The sequence below is a fragment of the Aotus nancymaae genome, unplaced genomic scaffold (assembly GCF_030222135.1).
Source record: "Aotus nancymaae isolate 86718 unplaced genomic scaffold, 86718_ANA_hifiasm-v0.15.2.pri h1tg000067l, whole genome shotgun sequence".
NCBI lineage: Eukaryota > Metazoa > Chordata > Mammalia > Primates > Aotidae > Aotus > Aotus nancymaae.
Genome location: NW_026988482.1, coordinates 17,924,619 through 17,945,456, shown reverse-complemented (window position 1 = coordinate 17,945,456; position 20,838 = coordinate 17,924,619). Strand labels below are relative to the sequence as shown.

At 47.0% G+C, this 20,838-nt stretch overlaps 1 protein-coding gene across 2 annotated transcripts; it reads right to left on the bottom strand.

Moving 5' to 3' along the window:
• Nucleotides 1-2,835: 2,835 nt before the first annotated feature.
• On the bottom strand, nt 2,836-20,456 carry ACKR2 (atypical chemokine receptor 2). 2 transcript variants are annotated; one of them, XM_012470701.3, is made up of 3 exons: nt 20,409-20,456; nt 15,643-15,804; nt 2,836-6,320 (listed from the first exon to the last, which is right to left on the bottom strand). In XM_012470701.3, the coding sequence occupies exon 3, from the start codon at nt 6,289-6,291 to the stop codon at nt 5,137-5,139; it is 1,155 nt and encodes a 384-aa protein (XP_012326124.2). In that variant the 5' UTR covers nt 6,292-6,320; nt 15,643-15,804; nt 20,409-20,456; the 3' UTR covers nt 2,836-5,136. The 2 variants fall into 2 exon arrangements, with proteins under 2 accessions (XP_012326124.2, XP_012326125.2); XM_012470702.3 differs by lacking the exon at nt 20,409-20,456 and adding an exon at nt 18,002-18,497.
• Nucleotides 20,457-20,838: the final 382 nt, after the last annotated feature.

Sequence of the window (20,838 nt, the reverse complement as noted above, 5' to 3'; positions counted from 1 at the left end):
CTTTCATGAGCTGCTAACATGTAACTGTTGAGTCCAACACTGGGACGAGCTTCGGAGGTGCTTTGATTCTGAGGCTCAGACAGGCCCTCGGGATCTGCTCACTCACATGGGCTACCTCCTTCATCTTCCAAAGTTTGGGTGGATGAAGGAGTAGCTCCAGATCTCAAACCCTCTCAGCTTCAGTTTCATGCCTCTCTTCTCACATGTTCTAGTCACATCGCACTTCACAGGCTCTGCATGGGTCATGTGCCCACCCCGAAAAAAATCACACGACCAGGGAAATGTGAAGGCAGCAACTGGCCCATGTCCCACGCTCCACCCAACCTCCACCCAAAGCACAGGGCAGAGTGACCAAGCAGTGGTGTCCCAGAGAAAGTGGGATTCAGTTATAAGACAAGGATGAGGGAATACCTGGCTGGAAATTATCCTAATTACATGAGGGAGCCCACAAGAGCAAAGGCATAGAAGTTGGAATGTTCAGGAAATGAAAAGGGAATGGAGGAGGATGATGCTGGAAAATGTGTGGAATCCTGATTGCAAAAGCCCTAGCCTCGACGTCAGACAAAGATTGTGGACTTTATTGTACAGGTCCCAGGGAGATCTGAAGGCTCCTGAGATGGCCCCCAGGCCAAGCGTGTTCACTGCCTCCTTCTGCAGACTGCGCATAGTCCTGGGACATTCCCTGGGCAGAGCACTTCCAGGACCTCCCGATTGCGAGGTGCTGGGGCCGCCATCAAGGCTACAAGAATGGTCCTTTTAATAGTATTTCCCAACTGAACTACAGAGAATGTGAAAGCCTGGTGAGTAGAGGGCCTTAGGTTCTTTTTCCCCAGCTGTGCCGGAAGAAAAATGCTCCCTCCTCCACCCATGCATTTAACAGATACTTTCTCAAAACCTACACACCAGGCCCTGTGTTAGGGGCTTGGGTATGGCAATGAGCCTAACCAACATCCCCACCTTGTGGAATTCACCTGGAACAATGTGGGTGGGGACAGTAACCCCTGAACATCACAAATGGGAGAAACATATAGCCCGTCTGAAAGAAATAAGTGCTACTGAAAAAACTTAAAATAGAGTATCAGGAAGATCAGGAACATCAGAGATGGGTACATTTGTGTTAAATAGGTTGGACAGGTAATTGAAAGGTGAGATTTGAGCCAAGACCTGAGGAGGTGATAGGGTGAGCCAAGCAGACAGCTGAGAGGAGAGCAGTCCAGGAAGAGGAGTCCCCAGGGGAGTGTGCCGGGCGTGTTTGAGAACAGTTGTGTCTGGAGCACTGGAGGCTGGTGGACATTGCCAAGATCAGCATGGTCAAAGAGACCCCAACCCAGGCGGTTAAGTGAAGCAGTGGGAGTGGAGAAGGAGCAAAGACATCTGTAACTGGTTGTGATCAATTAGTTGTAAACACCGCTGCACTCGGATCAGCCATGCTTGATTTTTTTTTCTACATTCTTTCCTTGTATGGCCTCTCCTTCCACAATTAATACAAACTTAAAGGAAAGGCATACCTCCTTTGTTTATTTTTAAACCTGCTACAGCTTATGAATGTAAAGGAGCCCATGCACCAATTCCTGTGAGCTGTTCTGTGGTAATATTAATTGGAGACTGAGCGTTGACATTCATATTAGCTTGAACATTAGCTTCGTCAGCCCACCAGATCTTAAACTGTAGGAATTAAGAAAGAGATAGGCAAGCTGGAGTTAAAGTGTCCCAGTCAGCAGGAATCAATTTATGAGAGGTGGCCACATTTTTTAACAGTCCCATAACAAATGGAGATCCTACTTATCTTTGGATATAGCTAAATTAAAAGAGAATTTAAACAATGGCTTGTTTAAATTCTTTTAAAAGTTTAAATGGAAAAGGCTCAAATGTTTGGATATAGATAAATTAAATGAGAGTTTAAACAATGGCTTGTTTAAATTCTTTTAAAAGTTTACATGGAAAAAGCTCAAGGGTTACCTGAAACTCTTCTTGTTGATTTGGGGGGTATATCACAGCAGGAAACTGCCAAGCCTCTAAATCTCTGTCTTTACTACGAGCCTGCTGAATTCCAGCCTGAACAGACCCAGTTACTGCTGTGGAGGGTGTGTATACAGCCACTGGAGCAGCAAGTTTCACTTTCGAAACAGCCTCCGATTCATCTAACAGAGGAATGTCAGGTGGATCTGGCCACTCCTCGGTGAAATGCTGAGGAAGGACTGACGGACAAACTCCTTCCTTTTCCTCATTTATTCTTTCTTTTTTCTTAACTGGGTTATCTTTAATTTCCTCATCCCAGTTATATTCTCCTTCTTCCCCTGAATCTTCCTTCTCATAATCAGTTTGAAATGGCTCTAATGCTGAATGCACCATTGCCCAAACTGACCATACTGGGATTGGAATATCCTCAGCTCCTTCTTTATATGCCTTTTTAAAAGTAGTACCTACTTTTTCCCATTCTTCTATGTCTAGAGTTCCCTGCTCAGGAAACCAAGGGCAATATTTTTCAACTGCCTTAAAAAGCTGTGTTATGTGGCTAGTACTAACTTTAATTCCTCCTCTTCTAAGCAAATAATGAAGCAAGCTAAGACAGCCTTCGTGTTTGCTTGAAGCTTGTCCCGTTGTGTCCCTGACCTTCCGAGCTCCCCCAACTTACCCTGGGAGATTTTTTTCAAGAGTTTTCAGGTGTCCTTCAGCTTAAATTTATTTCTCCTTTTTCCTGTCACTCAGGCGACCCTTTGTCCTCGGTTTGAGTTCCATGCTTGGCGCCACTTGCCGAGACCAGCTTGGTGGAAGAGACCCCAACCCAGGTGGCGCTGAAGGAATTGAGAAGCAGAAACAAAGATAGAGTGCAAAAGTGGGATCAGAGTGGGACGCCAGGGGGCTGACAGCGTTTCCCAGCTGACAGCCCAGAGCAGACTCTGACCCACGTATTTATTCTTTGTGAACAAGTGATTATTTTTAATAAGCAGATGCTCGGTGTTTCTTCATAGAGTAAAGATAGCCTAAACAGGCAGATAGTGTCTGTTCACTGCTAAAACAGAAATAAGCTAGAAAGCACTCTTTGTGAGTCAGCAATGGGGACAAGGTCAAATATTCTATGTTTTGGGAGCTGGTTTAACTAGTGCATGACTGGTACATACGGCTTACTATTCTAGCAGTTTTCTGCCTGGGGATGGTTCAGTGTTCCTTGCCATCACCTCTCAGCAAACAACATATACTCCATCACACACATGTCAAGACCTCCTCCCAACAGGACATAAGGGCAAAGAGTAGCAGGGGCTGCCTACCTACCCTCTTTGCCCTTCACATAGGCTTTAAAGGATTACCGTAGGGATTTGAGCTTGTTAAGTAAAAACTCCGGGAGGCCATTGTTTTGGACTAAGCGCCTGCACTAGGTCCCAGTAGACTAGACTAAACCAAAATGGAGTCTGTCATAGTAAAATTCCATGTCCTCAAACCTAAACTAAGTTGTTATCTGAACTTTGAGACTCCAGGAGAGAGAGTTAGCAGCCAAATTCCCCAACAGGCCAGTTTCAGTTGGTGTGATAATGCAGACAATAACCATGCTCATTAAAGTTCCCTGTGTTTGAATCATTACAAAAAAGTAACCTTAAGAAACCTGATGTCAACCACCCTGTTCTGGCCTTATACAGAAAGTAACTTAGAAATGACCAATCTGGCTGGGCATGGTGGCTCATGCCTATAATCCCAGCACTTTGAGAGGCCAAGGTGGGTAGATCACAAGGTCAAAAGATCAAGACCATCCTGGTCAACATGGTGAAACCCCGTCTCTACTAAAAATACAAAAATTAGCTGGGCATGGTGGCGCATGCCTGTAGTCCCAGCTACTTGGTAGGCTGAGGCAGGAGAATTGCTTGAACCCAGGAGGTGGAGGTTGCATTGATCCAAGATTGCGCTATTGCACTCCAGCCTGGGTAACAAGAGCGAAACTCTGTCTCAAAAAAAAAAAAAGAAAGAAAGAAATGGCCAATCTGGCCCTGTGAGGTGGTTCACGCCTGTAATCCCAGCACTTTAGGAGGCTGAGGCAGGTGGATCACTTGAGCCCAGGGGTTCCAGCTCAACCTGGGTAACATAGTGAGACCCTGTCTCTACAAAAAATGAAAAATTAGCCAAGTGTATTCCTGTAGTCCTAGTTACTTGCAGGGCTGAAATGGGAGGATCACTTGAGCTCAGGAGATTGAGGCCGCAGTGAGCCATGATTTCAGGATTGCACTTCAGCCAGGGTGACAGAGTGATAACCTGCCTCAAAAAAAAAACAATCAATCTTCTTTTTGTTCTTCATTTATTTATTTCTGCCTTCCAGAGCCCTTTCCTGTCTATGAAACTAACTAACCTCTTCTACCCAGCTCACTGGAAAACTCCTATTTTATGGACTGAATATGTTCCTGATTCAATGAACCTATTGTCTGATTCTAGGATTGCCAATAACACTAATTGAGACCTTTAAACTAAATTTGTTGTAATCTGGTGTTTCAACAGGCTGTTGCTCTGAAGGAGGTGGTAGTGAAGGTCGAGAGTGCTGGGATCACTCTAGCTGCTGGGTGCAGATGAGATGGGAGGAGAGCAAGAAACAGGAAGCACAGTGGCCAGCTGGAAAGCTATTGTAGCAATTCTCCAGCCTGGCCAACATGGTGAAACTCTGTTTCTAATAAAAATACAAAAATTAGCTGGGCACGGTGGTGGCAGGCGCCTATAGTCCCAGCTACTCGGGAGGCTAAGGCATGAGACTCACTTGAACCTGGGAGGCAGAGGCTGCAGTGAGCTGAGATCTCACCACTGCACTCCAGCCTGGGTGACAGAGCAATAGAGTGAGACCCTGTCAGAAAGGAGGGAGAGATGGAGGGAGGGAGGGAGAGATGGAGGGAGGGAGGGAGAGATGGAGGAAGGGAGGGAGAGATGGAGGGAGGGAGGGACTATTATAGCAATTCAGAAAATAAAGTGTGGTGTCGTGGAAGCAAGTGAAGAAAGTAGAGGAAGAAGGCTGGGGTGAGCAAATGCTGCTGATGGTTGAGAACTGAGAATTGACCACTGGGTTTAGCAACATGGTCACTGAGGCCCCTGGAGAGAGCACTTTCAGTGGATGCCCAAATTAGCTGGTTCCCATCTGCTCCCACCAGTCCGAGGTTTGGACACTCAGGCTGCTTTATTCCCCACATCCTCCTTGTTAAGGAAGTTCTCAATCTGCCTCTCCCCAAGGTCATTCATGCCAGTTATTTCTTCTTGGGCAGTAAGACTGCTGCTGTCAGGACAGCTGTACAATGAGGCCGGGGCAGTGCCAGGTGCCGGGTGCCGTCCAAGCACAGCAGCCAGGAAAGTCTTCAGGTACTGGCGGAAACGGTGACTGGAGAAGGCGTACAGGATGGGGGAAAAGCAGCAGTGAAGGAAGGCGATGCTCTCTGTCACCTGGAGTGCATAGTCTAGGTGCTGGCTGACCTTGCAGTCCCCGAATACTTGCAGGTCCAATAACGTATGTAGAAATAAGGTGAGATTGTATGGGAACCATAGCACGAAGAAGGCCACCACCAGGGCTACAGCTATTTTTAGAGCCCGGCCCTGGCCTGGGGGCCTCAGTGTGACCAAGACACAACCAATACGGGAGTAGAAGAAGATCATGGCAAGGAGTGGAAGGAGAAACCCTAGGAGGTTCTGCTGGAGGCGGAGGAAGACCTTCCAAATGGTCCCATGCCCGCTGAAATCTGCGTGACAGTTCCACACACCCTTGGGATATTCATGTGTCTGTACAAAGACCATATCAGGGATAGAGATGGCCAGGGACACAGCCCATACTATGGTAACAAGAAGCAGGCTCTTGGTCCGGGTCCTCAGCCTGTGGCAGGGCTGAGCATGGACGATCTCCAGGTACTTGTCCAGGCTCATGCAGCCAATGAAAAAGATGCCACTGTACAAGTTAATAGTGTAAAGAGTGCTCACCATCTTGCACAAGAAACTCCCGAAGAACCAATGCCAGGCCACGGAGATGCCCCAGAAGGGCAGTGTCACCACAAACAGGAGATTGGAGATGGCCAGATTCAGCAGATAGACCTCAGCCATCCGCCTGCGAGGCACATACCGGAGCAAAAGCATGAGCAGAAGGAGGTTCCCGCTCAGGCCCAACACAAAAATCAGGCTATAGAAGACTGGCAGGAAGATTTTGCCAAAGGACACCACCGCATCCTTCCTGCAGAGCATGAAGGCTATCTCATCCAGGTAGTCATAGTAATAGAAGCTGCTGTTCTCAGAACCGGCATCCTGGCTGGTGAGTAGCTGCGGAGAGGCAGTGGCAGCCATGTTGGGAGGAAATGCCCAGTCCCGATGTCCTGTAGTGGTGTGGGGGGAACAATATGGTGAGACCTAGCATTCTCTACCTTTCTCTAAACCCACTTTTGCTGCTGCCCTGGGATGTCCAACAGACTCTTCAAATCTACATCAGTATCTGCAGTCCAACAAGTAAGAGCACAAGCTTGGGGAGCCATCTGCACCACTTAATAGTTATGTCACCCAGATATTCCCTCACCTGTGTCTTTTTTTTTTTTTTTTTTTTTTGAGACAGAGTTTTACTTTTGTTGCCCAGACTGGCGTGCAATGGTGTGATCTCAGCTCACAACAACCTCCACTTCCCTGTTCAAGTAATTCTCCTGCCTCATCCTCCCGAGTAGCTGGGATTACAGGCATGCACCACCATGTCCAGCTAATTTTGTATTTTTAGTAGAGACGGGGTTTCTCCACGTTGGTCAGGCTGGTCTGGAACTCTCGACCTCAGGCGATCCGCCTACCTAAGCCTTCCAAAGTGCTCAGATTCCAGGCGTGAGCCACCAGGCCCGGCCACCTTTGTCTTATAACTGAATCCCACTTACTCTGGGACATTTACTGTTGGATAAGTGACTCACCTTTAGGTGTTCTCATTTAATTATTTCCTTATGATTTTGTTTCTTTATTTTTCTCCTATATTATTTTTTTAAAAAAACTTACAGTGTCTTTCAAATTCTTCTTTATTCTGTAGGGATATCAATTCACCTATTTAATGAGTCTCCTGACCCTTCCTCATGTGTGGCTTATAATTTTTTTTTAATGACAGCTTACCTTCAGTGGGGCTTGTTTTATCCATAAATGTCCAATATATCCACCCTGGCTTTGAGTTTTGTTTACTCCTGTCACCTGAGGATTTCCCTTGCTTTTTGAGAGCTTTTAAATATTTTATTTGTAAATAGTGAGTTTTATATCAATACTTTTAATGACAAATATGTAATATTTTAAATATTTTATCCAGTATTTCTGTTTGTGGCAAAAGGTGTGATCCGTCATGCTGATGGACTCCACACCTACTAAACTTTTCCACCTCTCAGTTTCCTCATCTTCAAAATGAAAATAATAACAGTGCCTATCTTGTGAGGCTCTTGTGATGCTTAAATATGATAATACATGCAGAGCACTTTAAGTTCTACAAAAGTGACTGGAGCATAGCAGACATTCCGTAAATGTGAGCTTCAATTATTGCTTTGCCCAGAACTGAGTTATTCATCTCCCCACCAGACCCTTTCTTCTTCCCTAGGCCTATCTAACTGAATGACTCCACCAACTACTCAGTCACCTAAGACTGAAACATAGGATACCTTGCAGATTCTTTCCTCATCATCCTCACCCCCACCCTGTGAGTTTTTCCTTTTCAATCGGCCCACTTATCTCCAAGTCCCATAAAAATATGTACATGATACTCTTTTCATGAAAGTAAGACAAATGAAACAAAAAATATATACTTTGAAGGAGTACAGATAGATGACAGGAAGGCAGAGGAATGACAGGCACCAAATTCAAGATGGCAGGTGCCTGGGCAGGAGAAGCCAGTGGCATGGGATGGGGGTGGACCTATGAGATGGGGTGAGTCACTGTCCACAGTCAAGTGTCCTCTGAGGCAGTGAGATCCCAGGATTTTATTGAATTATTTAAAATAATTTTTTGAAGAGAGCTTCACATAAACCAGTGATACAAGTATATCATGAATGAAGAAATATTTTCAAACCTGTAATGTGTTCCGGAGAAAGGGAGGGAGAGAGGAGAGAGACTTCATGTTGAACAAAGAGCATTCACCAATGGGTAAGGGGGCTTGAGGAGGAGAGAGGAAGGAGATAAAAAGGAGTATGTGGCCCACGCAGGCAATTATGAAGAGCCACTGAAGAGGGGACTGTAGACTGCTGACAGTCATGGGCCACAGACTGAGAAATGCAAATCAGCTCTACCCCATACTTCTGGATTTTATTTTTTTTAATATTTGACTCACGTGAACTTGAACTTTTTTTTTTTACCTAGATGGAGTCTCGCTCTGTTGCCAGGCTGGAGTGCAGTGGCACAATCCCAACTCACTGCAACCTCCATCTCCCGGGTTCAAGCAATTCTCCTGCCTCAGCTTCCAGAGTAGCTGGAACTACAGGTGCTAGCTACCATGCACAGCTAATTTTTGTATTTTTTAGTAGAGACGGGGTTTTACCATGTTGGCCAGGATGGTCTTGATCTCTTGACCTTGTGACCTGCCTGCCTCGGCCTCCCAAAGTGCTGGGATTATAGGCATGAGCCACCAAGCCTGGCCGAACTTTTTAATATGTTCAATGCCTCCTTGTATTTCTTCTATGAATTATTTATTCTTTTAATGGGTGGGTTGCTCATTTTATGAGGTCTTATAATAATGAGGATGTTAACTTTTTTCATATATATTGCAAATGTTTTCCTTAGCCCTTTCTGATAAAAGTGTTACCTTTTTTTTTTTCGGGTAGACTTTGAAAGAAATGTTGACTTGGGTTAGTTGACCCATGGTATCTGTTGTACTATGACCTCATGGCTGGTGGAACCATTCAGTGCTGCTGAAGCAGAACCTCTCTTGTGGGAGCCCTAGAGTCCTCCCACTCTGTGAGCCTCTGCCCCACCCTTGGGCTCCTATCCAATGACATCTGGACCAGATCCTGGGGAAACCTCACATGCCCTGTCCGCATCCCAGGAGCTCAGCCTGAGTGGCTTTTTCTGTTTCTGATCAACCTAAGGAACTTTACCCAGGGCCTTTTTTTTACTGGTCTTCCTGTCCCCTTCTCTGCACCAGGGGCCTCCTGGCCTTCAGCAACTCCCTTTCCTGGGCAGCGGTAAGGACACCCCTAGCATATGGTTCATGCTGGGAGCCTGTGAGCTGCTGCAGAAGGAGGATGTGAGGGGTGTACTCGGGTCTAATCAGGGCTTATTACTCAGGAGTTGACATTGGTTAAACACCAGCTCTTCTGAGCTGCTGAGGTGGACCTTGATCTTGACTTGATTTCTCAAAGTGCCTTGACTTTTGTTTTAGCAAACAAAGAAATCTGACAAATGTTTCAATCAAAGCCAGAGGTCAGATTGGCAGACCCTGCTAGTCCAGGCCGCCTTTGTTCTCCCTCTACGTGGAACACTCTATCCCCTTCCAACTCGAGGTCTTTAGCCTCCTGATCTTTCACTCTGGGAATCTGTTCAGAACATCATCTTCACCTCTGGAGCAACAATCCTCCTATCACTTTCATCAATAAGGCCAATGACATTTTTATTGCATTTTATCACAAAGTGGCAACAGCAGTCAGGTCTTTAACCCTGATCTTTCACTGTGGGAATTTTTCTAGGTCTCCCTCATCTCTGAAACAACCATCCTCTCCTATCTCTTTCATCAATAATGCCAACGACAACGACAACAGCAGTCAGCACCCCCATATGCACGTTACAGCTGGCCAGGCACCTTCATATGCCCTGTAGTAGTCTTGTAAGGCAAATCAGAAAGGAACTGTCAGCCTCATTTAACCCAGGAGCAAAGCAACTTTACCAGGGTCACACAGGAAGTCACTAGCCAAGTTGCATCTGAAATCCAGGTCTTTAAACTCCAAGCACATGGTGCCTTGTCTCTGGTCCCACCTCATCCTTGGCCTCTGTTCTGCCCTACCCAGCAGTTACAAAAAGGGGTCACTGAGAAAGGTGTGATCGAAGGCCAGGCACGGTGGCTCATGCTTGTAATTCCAGCACTTTGGGAGGCCAAGGAGAGTGGATCACCTGAGGTCAGGAGTTCAAGACCAGATTGTTCAACATGGTGAAACCCCATCTCTACTAAAAATACAAAAATTAGCCAGGCATGGTGGCACACACCTGTAATCCAGCTAGTTGGGAGGCTGAGGCAGGAGAATCGCTTGAACCTGGGAGGTGGAGGTTGCAGTGAACTAAGACTGCACCATTGCACTCCAGCCTGGGCAACAAGAGTGAAATTTGGTGTCAAAAAAAGAGAAAGATGTGATTGAGTCTTGGTTGGTTGCCCAGGATCTTGCCCTCACTGGGAGACATGCAGGGCTCACCTCCCTTAGGTCTCTCAGGGAAGTCATAGTTGAGGCAACAAGAGGAAGGATGTTGTATGAGGAGGCAGCCACGTTAGTTGGGTTCCTTCTCCAAGTTGAACACTCACATGTAATTTTCTCACCTTATCTTCACCATAGTCCTGGGAAGCAAAGCGATTATAATCTTCACTTTCCAGATGAAGAAACAGGTGTGGAGAGGTGAAGCCCAATTGTTTACAGTCTCGGATTAGCAAATGGTGGGCCGGGCATTGGATGGCCCTCACAACATGAGGTGGAAATGGTGACCCCTTCCCTGCTACACTCCCTTTCAAAATGGACCAAACTTGAATTTGAAGGTTGAGGCTCCAACAGTGGGACTTCTGGCCTCAGCAACTAGTGGCAGGAAGGTTCAAAGCCAGTGGTAGGCTGAGAACCAATCATATGGCATCTGGGAGGCATTAAACAAGTGATCACGGAATTAACCAACTCTGCGTTCAGTGATGTTAAGTTGGTAGCTTGAAATTGAGAATATTTACATCATGGCAAATGCTATAAATCAAGGCTTTCCTCTCTCTCCTCTGCCATCCTACCTCCCCTGTGCCTCCAGCCCAGAACTTGTCAAACTTTCACCAGCACTCCCCTGAATAGGCCCCCACCGAGCTTGACTGAACCCTCTTTTGTGTCTCCCACCATCTCCCTTCTTCCACCTTAAACATCAATTTCACGACCACCTTCCCCACAGCCAAGAACCCTATGGGCAGGGTCACCCATAGGTCCCCCAGGTGCTGAAAATACACCCATGCTGAGTGCGAGTGTACTGTTCACAGTGCAGCTAATTCCACATGCAGGCTGATCAAATAAACAAGACTAAATGTGACCTCCAGAGGCCACACCAGCTTTTGAAATATAAAATCAAGAACACCATTTGAGATCACTTCCAGTGAAAAATACTTTTGCTGGCTTCCTTTGAATGTGGAAAACATACCCTCCTCTAAAATACAATCTAAATCCTCCCCTCCCAGAACCCTGCCTGGGCTGGTGGCCTGGGGAAACCCCTGCCCCAGCCCCTGCAAACACTCACAGAAGGTCACTCCTCAGCCACAGTGTCCATCGCCTGGAAGCAAGACTGCCTTTTGAAGATCACCTGCTTCCCCTGCTAAACTGAGGGTGCCGAGGATCTGCAACTGTGTTCCCAGGACTCACCAGCACAGGGCTGGCATCAGAGAGGCGTTCAACATCTGGTGGTGGAGGTGTTCAATACCCAGTGGTGGAATTAATTAGCACAGCCTCCTCTCCCCCTCCCTTCTGTCTCCTGACTGTTCCCTTTTCTGATTTCCCACTTTCCGACCACAGGAGCCTGGACACAGCTGAGCCAAGACCCTCCTTCTCTGAGTGGATTCTCCAGCCTGGGCCAGCTCTGCCTTAGCAGCCTTGGGAGCCTGTGATCATGGAATGTTACCAACCCTAAGCCCCCGCTGTTTCCACTTGAACCATGTTCAAGTGCCGCCTCCAGCTGGTGCAGCCTCCCTGGCATGTGTCACGGGAAGTGGCCCCGTGTCTACCCCAATCCTCCCTCGGGACTCCTTTTGCTCCTCTGACTGCTTTTGGAAAGATTGGGGTGGAAATGGGGTCCCAAGGCCTGAATTCCATCCTCACTCAGCGTGGGATGGTCCCCCTCTGGTCCTCTGCCCTTAACTCTGGGACTCCAATCCCATATTCCTGGCCCAACTGTGGCTGGAAAAGTTGAGGCAGAAGTCATGAAGTGATTCATTCTCTGACCACAGTGTCTGGCTGTGGAACACCCTCTGGCCCTGGAAGAGGTGCATAACAGAGGATGGGCATACATGGCAGGAAACCTGCCTTTGGGGGATCTGGTACCAGTGTTGGGATCTCTCTACTTGCTTCTTCTTGGGCTTGGGAAAACACCAGCTACTGAACCGTAATTTCATCTATAAAAATAACACCACCACTCAGCATTTTTACAGCACTTACTATGGGTCCTGTTCTCATGCATTAATTAATTTCATTCTTTCAGTAACACTATGAGGCTGGGAGTATTCCTATCTCTTTCTTACATATGGGGTGACTGAGACACAGAGGGACTAAGGAACTTGCCCAAGGTCACACAGCTAGTAAATACCTGAGTTGGTTGTCTGGGCAGGAAGATATAAAAATAATAATAAAAATAGAAAATATGTGATCTGGGATTTGAACCCAAGCTCAGAGACCAGACTGGCTCATTAGAAGATGGAGCAAGGGCCAGCAAGTGCTGGGATGATGGCTCACACCCATAATCCCACCACTTTGGGAGGCTGAGGCAGGTGGACCATCTGAGGTCAGGAGTTCAAGACCAGCCTGACCAACATGGTGAAACCCCATCTCTACTAAAAATACAAAAATTAGCCAGGCGTGGTGGCGCATCCCTGTAATCGCAGCTACTAGGAAGGCTGAGGCAGGAGAATTGCTTGAACCCAGAAGGCGGAGGTTGCAGTGAGTCAAGATCACACCACTGCACTCCAGCCTGGGTGACAGAGTGAGACTCCGTCTCAAAAGAAAAAGAAAGAAAATGGAGCAAAGAATGGCACTAGAGATGGAGAAACAACAGGAGACCAGGATGCTATTGCTTAGGACACCTGAATGGAAGGCTGCTCAGAAGGCCGATGGTGCACGCATGGAAAAGGAAGTGAGAACCACACATGGAGGATGTGAGGAAAACAGTCTAGATGCTCGGAAACGGCATGCTAGGGAGAGAAGCTCGTGGATGGTCAGCTCAGAGGTAGGACTGCACCTCCTACTTCACTGGGCAGTTTGGGGTGCACTTGAGCTTAAACGTCCAGGCTCTGCTGGCCCCAAGACAAAAGCAAGGCTTCCATCCAAAGCCCTTGATTTCCATGAGTCAGTTTTCTCATCTATAATATACACAATACAATGAAGAACTTTGTGAGGATTCAACCTGATGTCATCATTATAGCAGCACTACGGAGTCCTGACCTTTCTGCTGGGCCTGGGGTAAGGGCTTTAAATGTATTAACTTATTTAATCCTCACATTTACCTGATAGAAGTAAAGACTATCATTAGCCCTGTTTTAGAGCTGAGGATTGTAAGACACAGGGAAGTTAGAGAACCAGCCCAAGATCACAGAGCAATTGACTAGTAGAGCCAGGCTTTGAAACCAGGTGTCCATGCCCTTAAATGCTAGGTTACAATACAACTCAAAGAAAATAGTAAGCACAGCCAGGGGCAGTGGCATGCATCTCTAATCCCAGCTACTTGGGAGGCTGAAATTGAAGGATTCCTTGAACCCAGGAGTTTGAGACCAGCATGGGCAACATAGTGAGACCATATCTCAAAAATAATAATAATAATAATAACAAGGTTGTGGATTCCTCCCCTGAGCTTTTTATGTAATAATGCACTGACTGCTCACAATAACCTTATAAGATGGACCCCATTTTACAGATGAGGAACTGAGACTCAGAGAGGGAGAGTAATGTGCCCAAGGACACACAGCAATTATATGGCAGGACTGGAAACCAAGTTCCTGCAGCTGGCTCCAGAGCTGGATCCCCAAATCACACATTGGGAGTTCAGCCTGTGAGTGCCCCTTCCTCGGGTTTGCAGGATAAATAGCTGCCTTCTGGATGGTCCACGTGGGAAGCATATTTGGACTATGATTTATAAAACGCCATGAAGACAATAGGAACTAGTCCTGACACTTACACAGGGCTTTGTGTCTCCTGAGACCCTTTTTTAGTCATTAGTGCTGTGTCTTCCTGGCTCCCTTGTGAAGGGGTGGACAGGTATGCATCCCCTCTCTGGTTTCCCAGGAAACCCAGGGCTACACTGCAAGCCAGGCATAGCTGGCCAGAGGAATCAGCTGGCCCTGGATTCCAGATCACTGCACACTCTCTCTCCTTACTTTTTTAACATGTTATTTTTCCTGATTATCATAATAATGTGTAGTCAATGTAAAATGTGAAAATACAGCGGAAAAATAGAAAGGAGGCCAAAAAACAAAAAACAAAACTCCCCTGTGATGCTACCATTGCAAAAATAACCCGCAGGAACATCTTAGTGTATCCTGTTTGTCTGTTTTCATGCCCAGAGCCACGTCTGCTACACTAACACTCATGGATTCGTGTAATCAAAAAGTCTGGCTGGAAGGGAGTGGCCTCGTCCAGTCCTCAGCAGGGCAGGGGTCCCCTTGCAGCCTCCAGCTAGACACAGCCTTCTCCTGCTCGTGAGATATGTGAGGCCCGCCTGCTCCCCACGCTCCCTGAGACCCCACATTACTCAATGTTTCCTGGCCCTTGTCAGTAAATAGGGATGTTTGTGACATGTATAAAATCACAAGAGCAACCCTCCTCCCAAAGCTTATTTCAGCTAACAAAAAGTAAGCACTTTTAGAGCCCGACCCTTCACGGAGCCGCTGTAGAAGGTGTGACTTTCGTGTCTTTCCCAGAATGTTTTTTGATGTTTTGTTTTTTGCCTCTCTCCTTGTTGCCCTCAATGTTCCCGTGAGAACTTCTTGTATTTCAGCATGATGCTGGGCTCAAAATGAAACACCCACCACCCCCAGGAAGGGCGGCACAGAACACAGCTGAACTCACTTCTTAGTGGCTGTGCAACTCCAAGCTCATAATTTAACCTGTCTGAGCCTTAGTTTTCTTACCTATAACATGCCTCCCTTGCAGGGTTATTATGGTAAACTGAGGGCCTGGCATATGCTATTGGTTCTCTTTCAGCCCCTAAAATGAATACACTCACTGATTAAATGACACTTGACTCAGGTTGGGATGCATGGGAGGGGATCCAGGGACCATTTGAATCTGGAACAGTTTTGGGCAGAAGGAAGGGGGTCAAGAATTTGGAAAAGGAGGAGGATAGGGAGAGGGTGGACATGTACAAAAGAAGAGGCCACAGAGCTGCAAAACTTTGGCCCTGGGGGAGAGGCCCTTAAAGACTATCTCATCTGCCCCATTCTCTTACAGCTGGGAACACCGAGGCCCAGAGAAGGAAAGGAATGCCTGAGCTCCCCTAGCCAGCCAGGTTGGAGAACAAACTCTCAGGGATTTTCAGAATCTGCAAAGCAGATTCTCAGAGCCAGAGTCAAGTAGGGGAAGAGGTCAGAAGACCCCCTCACTCTCCAGGTGCTGGAGGCAATTGCTGGAGAGAAAGCTCTACACTGACTTAGCACCTCCCTCTTCACAGCACCTGTGCCCACTCCCCAAGCCACTGGGTTCAGTCTGTCCCTGCGGCCCCTGGGCATTCCCACCCCCACCCCAACCCCACCTCCTGAGTGTGGCTATAACCTACCAGAGCCAGAATGACTTGCTTGGGAATGTCCACCACAAGCCTGGGAGCAGAGCAGCAGCGCCCGGGTGCCTCTTCCTCAGGAAGTGCAGCGAGAGTATGATTCTTCTCTGAAGGCTCGTCCCCACTCTGGACAGCAGCTTGTGTATATATCCTGCTTTCAGACTGGAAAAAAAATTCCCTTTGCCCTTGCCCCAACCCTCATCCTGCACAGCCATGAGCTGTTTCTCTCATTGACAAGAGTCAAGCTCAGATGACCTCCCACCTCATAAGGAGCATCCCCCAAGGATAGTGTTTGGAAAGCATGTATCCTCTCTCTGGAATGATTCCCTGGTAACTGGGTCAAGGCCACTAACAGTCCGTTCCAGATGTGCAGGCCTTTGCTTACCCTGTGTCTACCTGAAGGACCTTCCCAACATCACCTTCAGAGATCCTGCCTCCAGCTTCTTCATCCTGGATACCTTTCCAGCAAGATCTCACCGCCCCCGCCCCCCGATCTGCCCCAACCCTAAACTCTACTCAATCTCCTTCTCTGGCCATAACTTCCACTGAGCAGGGTTGTGTCTGCTACACCCACTGTGTCACCAATAGTTTCATCTCCCAGACTTTCCAAATCATCTTCCCTCTTTCCTTCCCTTCTCCCCCACTCACCTTCATGGCATCTCTGTATGGTTAGCTGCCTGTTTAACTGTCTGTTCCCCTGCCGGGTCAGGAGCTCTCAGGGGAAGGACCATATCTGACCCACTAGCCAGAGCCCAGGGACAGGCAACAGCAGAGAATGAATGAATGAATGGATGGATGTTGGATATATGACGCACTGCCTGCCACATGCTTAGCAGTATGAGGGTCTGCCTTCCCAGCACAGCACCTGTGGTCCAGGATCAGTATCTCAGCTGCCCTCACCTCCAGTCCCACTGCCCCCCTTGTCACACAGCAAGTGCTTGGTGAATGCCTGTTGCCTCCACTTGAACTGAGCAATAATAGTGCAGTAATGTCAGGTGGTTAAAGGTGCTTAGCTGGGCTTGGATCTGGCTCTGCATTTACTGGCTGTGTGACCTAGAGATGGTGGCTTCACCTCTCTGGCCCTTGGTTTTTGCATCTTTACTGGGGTTGGGGACAGTCCCTCAGAGAGACATCAGAGAACAGAATGTCCCAAGAAGATGGCCGTGGACTTAGACATTTGCCTTTCTCTGGGGTCCACAGGCTACCAAGAACGGACATTAAGACTGTGATGGGTTTTCACTCAGGCAGAGGGAAGCAGGGACCTTTCAAGTAGGGCCTCCAAGTCTCTGTCGGCCAAACGCTATTTTCTAATAGGGAGAATAAGACCCAAGGAGCTGCCCAACAAGAGCCACAGAGCCCTGGTTCCCTCCCACAGAATCGCTAAGTTCTAGGACCTGGGCTCCGTCTTTATTCCCCCTCACCTCACCCCTTTAGTGTATCCTTAGTTTAAAATAATTTTTAGACTTGCAAAATAAAGCATAAGATTCCTAGATACGTGTCTGCCAACTTCTCCTAATACTAACATCAGTTAAATTAAGCTTAGCTTAAGGCTGAACTTATATATATTAATATATTTTTAATATATAAAACATATGTTTTATACATTTAATATATAAAACTTATATATTTTAAGTTTGGCCTAAAGGTTTCTCCACACATAATGAACTGTAACCAGACTGAATGTGTAAACAGGCTATAACCTATTCTTGTGCCAATTACAGAGTTTCAGCCAATTGCATGTGGCCAACCATTCAAACCATGTTCAAATAAGGCAAATGCCAAGCTGTAACCAATCCAGCTGTTTGTCCTTCACTTCCATTTTCTGTCCATCACTTTCCTTTTCTGTCCATAAGTCTTCTTCCACCACGCAGCATCACCCAAGTTTCTCTGAATCTAATCTAGTTTGGGAGGTTGCCTGATTCTCAGACTGTTCTTTGCTCAATTAAACTCTGTTTAATTTGCTTAAGGTTTTATTTTATTATTATTATTGAGACAGAGTCTCACTCTGTTTCCCAGGCTGGAGTGTAGATGTGTGATCTCGGCTCACTACAACCTCTGCCTCCCAGGTTCGAGGGATTCTCCCGCCTCAGCCTCCTGAGTAGCTGGGATTACAGGTGCCTGCCACCATACCCAGCTAAACTTTGGATTTTTAGTAGAGGCAAGGTTTCACCATGTTGGCCAAGCTGGTCTCAAACTCCTGAGCTCAAACGATCTGCCTGCCTCAGCCTCCAAAGGTACTGGCGTGAACCACCGTGGCTGGCCTCTAAGGAGTTCACTTTTAACACATCTACATAATCACAGTACTGAATCTAAACAAGAAAATTAACATTGACACAACACTGTTGAGTAACCTACATACCTTATTGAAATTTCAACAGTTGTCCCACTAATGTCCTTTCTCTGGCCCAGGATCTAAACCAGAATACACTTGATTCTTGTGTCTCCTTTGTCTCTTCATTCTGAGGCAGATCCTCAGTCTTGCTTTGTCTTTCGTCACCTTGACAGTTTTGAAGAGTGCTGGCCAGTTGTAGAATGCTCCTAAATTTCAGTTTGGTTTTTCTTCAGGATTAGATTGAGGTTATGTATTTTGGGCAGGAACACCACAGAAGTGACCTTATGTCCTCAGTATACATATCAGAGGTGCATAATTTCAAGATGTCTCTATCGTGGTAATGTTAACTTTGATCACTTGAAAAATGTGGTATCTGACAAGTTTTTCCATTGTGAAATTACTAGTTATGCTCCTGCTACATTGAGACTATGCAAATATCCTATTTCTTATCATGCTTTTGTCCACTAATTTTTGCATCCATTTATGCTTTCCAACAATAACTATTACTGTGTGGTGATTTTGTATTTCCATCATTCCTTCTACATGTATTGATTCGAATTTTATTTTGAGAGAGCTGGGCCTGGCACAGCGCCTCCCAGCACTTTGAGAAGCTGAGGCAAGTAGATGGCTTGAGCCTAGGAGTTTGAGACTAGCCTGGGCAACATGGCAAAACCCCATCCCTGCAAAAAATACAAAAATTAGCCAGGCGTGGTGGCATGCACCTGAACTCTCAGCTACTTGGGAGGCTGAGGTGGGAGGATTGCTTGAGCCCCGGAGGTGGAGGCTACAGTGAGACAAGATCTTGCCATGCACTCCAACGTGGGCAACAGAGGGAGACTCCATCTCAAAAAAAAGAAAATTTTTTTAAGAGTTGGCCTTTCTCCATATTTATTTATATTAGTATGACCTCATGGGTATTTATTTTATTCTATTGCTCCCATTATTTATCTTGCTATTCAAATTGTCTCATCCTCTTTGAAAATATTTCAACCCATCTGTTTCCTGTTAAGCTGCTTTTCCTAACAAGATGTGGCCCATGGCTAAGTCACTCTCTCAGTGTCACTCCCCAGCCACAGCACGTCAGCCACTCCCTGGTATGCAGGGCAGGTGGTTGGGGGACCTCTGAGCCTTTGTGTAATTGGCAGCATTTCCCTTTTCCCTGGAACTCACTGAAGCATCTTCCCAACAAGGGTTGGGCTTTTTCCTGTAATGAGCAGGTTGCAGTCAGAGAAGTCAGTCCTAGCTCCACAGACAAAGAGTTCCAGGAAGGGCTGAGCCTGCCAGGTAGCCCCAGATTCCCCACCCCTGCTCTCCATCAGGCACCCTCCCTCTAGCACCACCAATCTCATGCTCTGATTGCTCCTTCTTGAGCCTCCCTTCTGAGCCAGACTGCAGGGAGAGTTACAGAGATGCCCAGGCAACAGATAGCTTGGCAGCATTTGCCCAGATTTGCAGAGGAAATGCTCTGCACCCAGGGGATGGTTACCAGCTGTTCTCCACTAGCCCCATGGGCAACTGAAATGAAGAGGGCAGTGCATTGTAGCGGGGAGGGGGACTCTAGTCAAAGAGAAAGGAGACTTCCGGATGTTGAAGTGGGCTGAAGGGAGAGGCTGTGGACTCACATTCTTTGCTCTCTTTAAGGCATGCAAGGATCCTGGGATGGGAGTGCACCCAGCCACAGAGGCCGGACAGGGAGAAGCCCAGGGCCTCTCCATAGGGTGCAATGCCACTTCTGAATTCAGAGTAGACATTAAAATCATGACTAGTTTGACGTACTTCCTAATGTACTTACACCTTTCACATGTTGGAAAAATCTACAATTACTGTAAAAAGTGGCATCACATTTTCAAAACACCGGCTTCCCTCTTCAGCCAAGTACAGAGTGCGTGTCTGTGAACCTTTGACCTATAGCCGATCCATCCTGTCCTCCACCACCCTGGAAGTCTTCAGGCTCATCTCCCACTGGAAGTCTTCCCAGGCCTCCCCAAGCCTCTCCAGACATCCCTGATCCTCTGTTCTGAGCCTCCTTCCCGAGTCTGTAGGGGAATTATTGTTCAGGGGCAAATCTGTCTCCCTACCGGACTGCAAATTCTTCATAGTCAGGAGCCTTATTCCTTTGCACAGAGTACCTGGTGCTGTCCCCACACTGAGCAGGAACTCCACAGACAAGGGCCTCTGATTGCCAGCATGGTCCAGCCAGCTCTTGACAGCCTGGTTTTTGATGGCAGAGCCCTGGACTGGCCCTGCCTCATCCTCTGTCTCACTGTTTCTTTCTCGCTATTTCTCTGTCTTCCTTGGGCAAAGTTTGCCCCATTCTAGCTTAATTCATGAGGGAGTCAGTCCAGTCCTTCTCTAGGGCCTTAAAACTCTGAATTCCTAGGCCACAAACCTGCCCTCCAATTTAGAAGCCTGGATAGAGCCCATATTTACTCACTTTGATTCGCTGTTAACACCAGAATCTCAGACTTCTTCCTATCATGCCCCATTGACGACAGGAAGGAAATGGTGCTCCTCTCACCTCTTCCACTTCCTCTTTCTGTGCTGCCCCCTCCTGGCCCCCTCTGGCCACTCAGACTGTGTTGTCTCCTCTTTTGTACATCTGCTCAAGTCACCCTTCAACCAAGCAGCAGGTATGTATAACCCATTCCCCAATTACTACTCCCTTGCCGTGCTACAAATGCATTTGTTTGAAATCAATATATTTATTCATTTATCAAAATACCTTCATGTATATATTTATTACACGTTAAAATTATGGAGTGGTTCCCCAGATATCTTCTCTGTGGGTTAGGCCAGGCTAAGGTTATCACATTCATTTTGCAGACAGAGTTGCCAAGACTCAGAGAGGGAAAGTCACTTGCCCA